General features: G+C 32.2%; 1 protein-coding gene across 1 annotated transcript in view; it reads left to right on the forward strand.

Moving 5' to 3' along the window:
* LOC121380478 (serine/threonine-protein kinase BRSK2-like) overlaps window positions 1-8,648 on the forward strand; it is a 129,605-nt gene extending 120,957 nt beyond the window's left edge. The window contains exon 20 of the mRNA XM_041509297.1: window positions 18-8,648. Coding sequence (XP_041365231.1) covers window positions 18-113 — 96 coding nt within the window. The 3' untranslated portion in view covers window positions 114-8,648. The remainder of the gene's footprint in view (window positions 1-17) is intronic.
* Window positions 8,649-9,647: the final 999 nt, after the last annotated feature.

Here is a 9,647-nt window from a genome sequence, read left to right on the forward strand (position 1 = left end):
TTTTCTTTTGTTTGCAGCCAGTGGATAAAAGACCCCCATTGCCACCTAGGAATAGAGACTCTAGTAAAACGAGAAAGGTTTTGTCAGAAAATGCTCAAAGGGACAGAGTTTGAGGTTAAATTAGAACTAAAGAGTTACTGTCCAATCCCTGCCTTGCCATTTATAGCCCAGATGATTGGATGATTGGAACAGTTTTCACGGAAATGGGCAATGAAAGATGCAGTAAAATATTATTTGCTAAGTTATATTAGTTGTTATTAAGATGTGCAACAGAATGGTCATGAAGAAACGTTCCAATTTCATGAGTTTAGAACACAGGATGTTAAATTTTCACATTCTGCTGAGTATGGGTTTTAGAGGTGTAGGCAGAATGTCAAGTCCAAATGTGTGTAGATTAATGCGTTTGGTGCGAGGAATTATAGTTCTAGGTTATGATGGCAAATTATGCAATTTTATTTACAACGGCAAGTGAATATCTGGTGAATTTAGCTGGTGCTACAACATGCAGTCAGAGATGAACATTTTAGGATAACTGCTTTATTAGTGTATATGCTTTGTCATTTAAATGTGACTGTCGGGTAACATTAAGATAACATTCTGATACATTTAGTAAAACAGTTATTGTTATAACGTTCTGTTATTCATTGTGGTGGATAATCCGTGTACAAATTGTATGTTTAATGTACTCACAGTAAATCCAGCCTAGCTGAGAGGTACATAAGGACAATCGTTTTAGAGAATATTTAATGTAAAACAGACTTTTCAAAAAGTTTTCTGGGTTTTTTTAAACCAAGTTTTTTAATTCCTAATAAATTTATTGACTATATATATTTAGGGAAAAAAAATAATAAAGTCAGAAACTTTTTTTAACAAGTCAGTATGGTCTGTAACATTTTTTTAAACACTTTTCCACAATACAATTATTTATTTCAATCCAGGGAAGGTCTGTACACAGAGAAAACTACATGAGTAGCTGTTAAATACTATTTTTCTTACAAATATATCTTACAAAAGAAAGTAAGTTGAATACATTTTTAAATGAGTTGTAAGATAAATGGTATCTAACGGACACATATGTAATATTCTATTATTACATTTGCTGAAAAACGAGGATTAATATAAATGTAAACATCTTTTCCAACTGAAATGTGACACTTGCAGTTAACTGACACATCACTGAGCAATCAGTTGTAGGTTCACTTACACATGTATTATGTCACAGAGCAATCAATTTTTATTTTGCATATTTCACTGTGGTGACCGGGACATCACCTAGGAGCAGCTAATCAATTGTTCGTCTTTAAATCAGCAACACACACATGTTATTGCCATGTGATATCATAAATAATGAATGATGTTCTCACCAATGGACATTCGAGAAAAAAGGCATAAAATGTTTTAGACAGATTCAAACTACATATTTATTGACTTTGGTTAAGTTTTAGCAAAATCTGGTACCGTACAATTATCAGTTGACCTGATATTGTTACTTTTCTGACCCAAAGTTAGACCCCGATTTCAACTTTGACCTTCAGCTGACGACAACAGTTCGAAATTCTTTTTACTTTGTCAGTGTTTATAGAAGTTGACTGGATACTGTATACAGAACCAGTTGTAAAACATTGTTTTGGTGTGGTTTATGTGGCAAGTAAGCTGCTAACTGACAGTAATTACATCTGAATGGACTGTGGACACAAACAGATTCAGGATTCTTCTAATTCTTATAACAGATGGGACCTGCTGTTAATGTAAATTATTATTATTATTTATTTTTTTTAAATAAAAAATTTTTTAAGTGCCACTTATGTGATTTGTTGGATTTATGGTAGCTATTGTACCTCATGAATAAAAATATTGTCTTGATAACTTAATACATGGTGGCATCAAACATGTAGTATGAATAATTATTTAATAATATTTTTTCCATACTTTGGCAGGCTTAGAGTTTCACATGAGAAAACATTTTGACCTCTAATACCTCATGCTTAGGCCATTACAAATGCTGAACATAATTTCTTTTCATACTGAAACCCACTTTTTCCACCCTGTGGTATTTTTTAGAGCAGAGTTTGAATTGTATACATGTTTGCTTATTTTAGTTTTTTGTGTTTTATAAGAAAGCCTAAGCAGTCCAAACTGAACTTTCATTATTCAGTATATAATTACAGTCGTGTTTATTTTTCAGTTGTCTAGAAATTGTACTAAATATTCATCTTACAAATAATTATATGCAGTATATTTTCAGTGAGATGTTTGATTTGGGCTTCCATAGAATTGAGAAATTGTTTGGGTGTGACCACATTCTGGTCAGATAACAAAGGAAGATATTTCACATTGAAATTGGAGATACTATAAGAAATATTCTAGAAGAAAGTTTTTTTAAGGTGGATATTTAATATGATTTTATAGAGATTTCATTTTTTATTTTGAACTTGAGAAAATATTAATTGTTTGAAAGCCGTACCATTTTCCCGAAAATGTTATGTTACATGGAGAATAATATATGAGAGCCCGTAGGAGACAATTTACCTTATGAGTCGTTGCCAAATGTATCTAACAAGCAGAAGTGAGTGAGATACTTTTGGGAACCAAGAGTTGTAAGATAAATAATCTACAACGGGAACAAGTGTATTATTCTATTTCTTACACACCCTTAAAAAGCCTTTTTTGATATAGATTAATGGGAAAACACGAAACAAAAAGCCTCAGCATTAGGTTTAAAGTGTATACGGTTAATGATGTCATAGACATAAATGACACACTAGAATGACATCATCTGTTTGTTTACTTGGGTCATGACCTCGGAACAGCCAATCACAAGTCTGATAAGTGATCTACAACATATTAGGGCCACCACGAGTCCTAAATATTGGACTTGAGTACTCGAGGGTCAAACTCTACTAGTATCTGACACTTGCACTGGATGTTAGTGAGACCAAGGAATAAAGTAACATTGCATTATGCATCTTAATTCCAGCGCTGAACATGGATGCCAAATCATGCTAATGTATGCATTCCACACATTTGACTTTTGTTGTCCTTCATGTTGCATAGCCCTGTAATGTAACCGTCAACTAATATATGACAAAATGACGTAAAATATAATTAAATGAACGTGCTCTATTTTTCACGGGTACTCAAGTCCTGTGAACGGACTTGAGTCTTGCTAGATGACCCATGTCCGAGTACTCGTACGATATTGATCTACAGTGGGTCATCCCTTACACGGGTGTGTAAGAAATTGCTATGTCAAATTGGAGTACTTAGTTCTGTACTGGTATGATATAGAGGGTATGATTTTTTATTTGTATAATCATGGAAAATTTGATGAAACAGATTTAACTTAAATTGAATTCCCAGATTTGTTTTTAGATTTCAAGTCAAATTATAATGTATATAGTGAAAGGATCTGGGAAGACTATTATCTCAGAAATACACAATTGTATAACATGTATGAATTGCAGTTTGTTTTCTCGATATGTGCAAATGACAAATATCCTTTATGAAGGACGTGTTTGAAACATTTTACTTCTTCATAACTGGCTGTTATCATGTATTCATCTCTGACTGTCTTCGTTTTTTACTCCACCAGGTTTTATTATTTTTATTATTATTTATTTATTTACTTTTTTGTAGTACTTTTTGTTTGTTTGTTTTGTTTTTGTTTTTTTAAACATTTTAGGAGAAAATCTTTGCATTTTAGCGACGACTCGAAAGATATAAAATATATTTATTTTATTTATACATATCAAGCAATATTAGTTCTTGAAATTATATTGATTTTTATATTTTTGTTATTAAAAATAGGTGTATTTTAGTATGTTTGTTCATTTTGTTTTAAAACAAAACAGCATATAATGCATTATCTTTTTATTGTTATTCTGAGATAACATTTGAAACAATTAATTTTAATTTAATGATTTTTACAGTAAGCAGAAGCATTACTATACATCTATAGAACCAGCTGATTTCAGTTTATTTAATGGACGTCAATTATGTTCATTTTCATCAGGGTGTATGTGATTTGTAAAATATGTGCGAATGTGTGCATGTATGCGATTTGGGGGGTGGGGGTGTAAATCATACAAAGGTTTTGTATATAGAAGTTGTTGTATGTATTTAATAGGAGAAAACTACATTAAGTCTTACATTAAAATCAAAATGATTTTACTGTATTTCACAACCTTAGCTGCTATGACAGTTAGTATTATTCTTAAGATGGTCACAAAATATTTATTTATCTTTGGTCCAATTCTTAACCATCTTTGGTCCATTCTTGACCAATGGTTAGTTATAATCTTTTTAAAAGTGTGAAATTATTAATAAAGTAAAATGTGTTGAGTTTGAATCATTTAAATGCCAAAACATTAGAACTTATACTACAGCACATATATTGTTTTGTGTTGAGAAAGAATCATTATGCCATGTTGTCATCACATTGATTACTTCAGTAATTACAGCCACTGTTTTCTCTGTTCAAATAAGTATTCACAAATAGATATTCAGTTAGTGATTACACTGTCTGGTCATTTCTTTGTTTATGCCATGTGCACAACACAACAGTCAAGAATTGAAAATACACAGCAGTCTGTGTTTAGTGCCTTGACCGCAAATCTGTAGATGTAAATCAGTTTAATTAGTTGTGTTTGGAAGGTAATTATTAATTGTACTCATATTTGGTTCCATGATAACTCAGACTTGATCAAGCAGGTTAATTCTCACTTAAATGTAGGGGCCTTTCAAACGGTCAAATATTGTCCTCCCAAGCATTGATAGCTTGTTTTTCTCACGCTAGAAAGTTACATTTGAAAACTTGTCCAAAATTAAAACAAAAGAAGAAAAACATAATTATTTCCCTGAACACCTACACCTGTATATCTCAAATATGGTTTCTGCTAGACTAACTACCTATATAATGCTAGACTAACTACCTATATAATGCTCTTTCAAAACCAAGAAATATGTTACAAATAAATTTGGACAAAACTTGGTTAAATACAGGGAACTTGCATGTTGCATTAAGAGTTGATAAGGATAACATGCAAGTTTATTTAAACTTGGTATGTGTGCATATGTTACTAGTTAATGATATAATATGGCAAGGCAAGATTCCAGCGTTAACAACTTGAACTGTTAAGCAGATCCATGAGGGAATTTTAAACAGTGGCCTCATTAGACAGTTATAATCACAAACTTTGAATATTAACATTCATGGGAACTTAGGAAGCAATGCATATATAATGCACATATATCCAAGATAGTTGTTTTCATGTCAAAACAGATTGGACCTACTTAACTAAAATGTTGTCTCTTGGGTTTTATTTTATTTGTTATTGATTTCTACTTAGATTCGAATGACATCTATGTAAAAGAGCTGGAAATGTTCTGCTCTGAAGAGTTGCCGCAAGTCTTTACGAGATCAGTTGGAAAATTTATAAATCTAATAATAGTTTTAGATCTTCTTTTTATATATATATATGAAGGGTCAACAGGAATAACCTATGATGTCCACTATTGACATATTTTTCGATTATCTACTCTAACCCATATTTAGAGTATGTACTTTTTAACTGCAAACTATTCCAGTAATATAACATGCTCATTCAAACGATATAAGCATATTTTAAATGCATTTAACAGAAAATGCCACACTAGCTATATATATTTTAATGACATTATGGCAAAATAGGTCACATGGGCCAACTTTCAACATGTAGTTATACAGCTCACTTCCGGTCGAGTTAATTATTGAACCGCTGTAGTATAAGAAATTTGTTGAATTAATAGAAAGTAGTAAATAATAAAACAAAAATAATGTGGAATCATTGTGAACCAGACGTCATATACATAAAAACATAAAATACAATGGAATGTCCTGTGATGTCCAAACAGAGAGTCCATGTTATAAAGGTTGTGTAGGTCAAGGTCACAGTAACAATGAAATAAATATCAATAATTATGGTAGGCCATTAAGGGTTGTTCCTAAAATATGCTTGCTCAGGTATAAATAGTTCATGATTGCATTACTACAAAATTGTAAACTTTAAAATTCAATCATCTGAAAATACCAAAAGTGTGACATCGTAGGTTATTCTCATGGACCCTATACACTATAATGCATGTTTACTGAAAAGACTCCACCTGAAACGTTTCCAGAGTATGATTTAATAAATATTTATTCCATAAAGTGGATTAGTAAACAAGCCATATAACTGTCATGCTACAACAGTTTTATACATCCAAAATTTGTGAATAAAGAAAAAGCCTGCTGACCAACTTTTTAAAACATTTATATACAAAATAATGTTAATAAAAAGAAGCCAATATAAAAGTGCATCAAATACAAGTATGTATGTTTGAAGTGAGTAACATTTTAAATATGTCTTTTGTGTTCTTTCAATAATCAGTTAAATTCAGCAATGACTTTGATTTGCCTCTTTGTATACTTTATATTATTACTGGTATACAGACCAAGGTCAACAATGAAACTTTCCCCACACTATTGTTTTGCACAAAATATACAACACAAGTTACTTCATATCCAAAATTCATAAATGGTAGTTTTATTAATTAAATACAATGCACCCAGTTTATTGTTATTGTAGGAAAATGCAATGATTATGATGTCATTTAAAAACAATTAAAAACCCAGCTAAAATGTGTGAACTATGGGATTTGGTTGTTATATGTTAGCTTCACACATATTAAAATAATTGTCAGTTCCACATTGAGCAAAGGATGTTGTTTATATTTATTATGAACTGTGTAGAAAACAATATTAATTTTAAGTTTAAAAGAAGAATTTATCCTGCAATTACTGTATGTATTGTCAAGATATGATGACCAGATAAATTTCCGTATTTTCGGTCACTGACCAAACAGAGCTTTTTAGGACGGAACTACTTTTACACTAATTATGATCCAAAGAAATGATGTAGTGTTATATTACTTATTATTTTATTTCCAGTTCATGATTTTGAATTTTTTTTTAAATGTTTCGAAGACAAATACTAGTATTTGTTTTAAAAATATGAAATAAGTTGTTATTTAAGAACTATTTGTTTTGGTGTGTCAATATTAAAATGTAGGCAATAAGGCATTCAACAGGTATGCCCTGTTTGTTCTGAACAGGATGAAGCTGATTAACTGTCGTTAACCCGTTTCTATTTTTATCAAGAAGAGTGGAAATCATCTCTATTCCTAATTTTCAGTTAGCTCAACGTAAACGAGCAATCTTTTTCACAGTATGACAAACAAAATTCATGACTTCATTTTTGTAATATTTGTCACTTAGTAGTGTTTGAAATCATAGTTCCTAAATATTTATTTTTTGTTGTTTTTATAACAATACAAAAAGTTTATTCCCATTGAAGTAAATAAAGCAATAGAAACTCTAGTGAAAGCAAATGCATCAAGTCCGACTGGTCAATTAACGAGCGATATTCTGTTAGTAACAGCTTATAACCGCTTTAACTGGTCACTCTAGTTGGTTAATGCGAACGGTGGTTGCAGGATAAATTACTTTTGTTTTGTTTATGAAGCCAAAACAGTGGTGTAGAAATAAAAACTTCTGGTACTGGCATATTTCTTTTCCCCAAATATTTTGCCATGTTTATTATCATTTTACAACTATATGTATTACCGGGTAGTGTTAACATTTTGGGACCAAGGATAATAAAAGGGAAAAGGCTGCATATGATGTTTTTTTTAAATTGGGACCAATTTGGCTTGAAATGAGAATAACCATTTCATCTTTTGGAGATGCATCTACAATGTAGCTGCTGAGATAAGTTAATGTTTCTGTTAACACTATGGTACTAGGCCCATAGTTTTGAAGCAATCTTAGCAGGGGTGTAATGATATACTCGAATATATACAGAGGAACCATATTTTTGTTCGGTCTAGTTTAAACTTAAGTTAGTGTCTGTTAAGTTTATTTTTCAAATTCTACCTTATGCTCAGTAAACACCTACTGATATGCCAAATTGACAATCGATTCAGCAGTAGCCTGAAAATATACATCAACATTATTGTGTTGGCGTTATGCAACTTCTGATGGAAGACGATGGTACAAAATTACCGATTAGATGTGACAGTTGTGATCCTAAGTTTGGAGGTTAAACAAGGAACCAAAGAAAAAAAAAAAAAAAATGCTCATCAAACTGTTTCACCATATACACACTTAAATTTGAAATTGTAGCTATATTTCACAGTGCACGATTCTTTCAGCATATTGCGCCATATAGACAGCTGGTTACAGTGTTTTCTACAGTAGCCACAGTAACATTAATACTCTAGTTGGCTGTGTATATTGGATAGTAATGTATCACAGAGTAGTATGGAAACAGAACCTTCAGTTGTAAAATATACTTCATAGTTCTTTTCATACTTAGAATATTCTAATCTGAAGTCTACGAGTGGAATAATGACCAAGACGACAAAGTCCTCTATGGCCTACAGTGGATTTTCCCTTCAACTGTTGCAATAGAATAAACTGTGCATGACAAATAAAAATACCACTTTGTACTGAAGTGCTGTTTGCAAATGTCTTTATAGTGATGTAAATAATGAAAAATGTATAATACATGTATGTAATTTAATGGGAGAAGTGTGCAATCACGGGGTAATAAACATCTTTGTAAGACAAATGGCCATTGTTTGTTTTCATTTCACACCACTTCACTCCATTTGTTTGTTTTCAAAATACAGGTGGGATATTTCGCTTACCTGCAAAACTACCTCTGCTCATAACTAATTCAAAACAGAAACCGATAGTTTGACATTAATAATTTGACAAAAAGTCCCAATTACTTCAATGAATAAGTATTGCATCATTAACATTAATACAATCACTGGGTATAGCAACTTTCTGAGAATACAATATTAAGATATTTGGGTCTTGACACGGAGTTTCTGGTTGGCATCTAGCACACATACCTACAGTTGTATCCAAATAATGTTAATCCTGAAATTTGTTTTATTGGTTTTTAATGAACAGTTTCATTGATGTGGGACTATTTTTTTTATTCGTTTCACATCACAATGATGAACATCCACAGAAACTAAAACAAGTTTCATCCATCTAGCAGTTTGTGAGAAATGGAGCTAATGACGAAACTTAACTGATTTTCAATTCTTTTTACACTGCACTATGATTTACACCTACAGATGCAACTATACTCTTCAAAAAAAGAAACGCAAAAGGGTACAAATGGGTTATAACTCCGATTTTATGTTTCCTACCGGTTCATGCTTTGTGAATATAAGGTCATTGCATGTCCCAAACACATTCCCACGGTTACATTCGATAAAACGCAGCTACTGTAAAATAAAGTTTCAAAATGTGAATATTCGCAAAAACACAGCCACGTGCAAACCATGTCACCACTGCACGTGCGTTGTCTGCACGTGCAACATGAACACCGACAGTATAAAAGTGCAGGGTGTTCGCTTGCCTGGCCTCTGTATCTGGCCGACAGTTGACAATCCAGGACATGCCACGTCTCAGTGAACCGCAGAGAAACAATGCCATCGGCCGACTAGACGCAGGCGAATCCAGAACGGCCGTTGCCAGGGCATTCCATGTGTCCCCAAGCACCATCTCCAGACTGGGGGACCGTTACCAGCAACATGGATCAACACGTGAC

This window comes from Gigantopelta aegis, chromosome 9 (assembly GCF_016097555.1).
Source record: "Gigantopelta aegis isolate Gae_Host chromosome 9, Gae_host_genome, whole genome shotgun sequence".
Classification (NCBI taxonomy): Eukaryota; Metazoa; Mollusca; class Gastropoda; order Neomphalida; family Peltospiridae; genus Gigantopelta; species Gigantopelta aegis.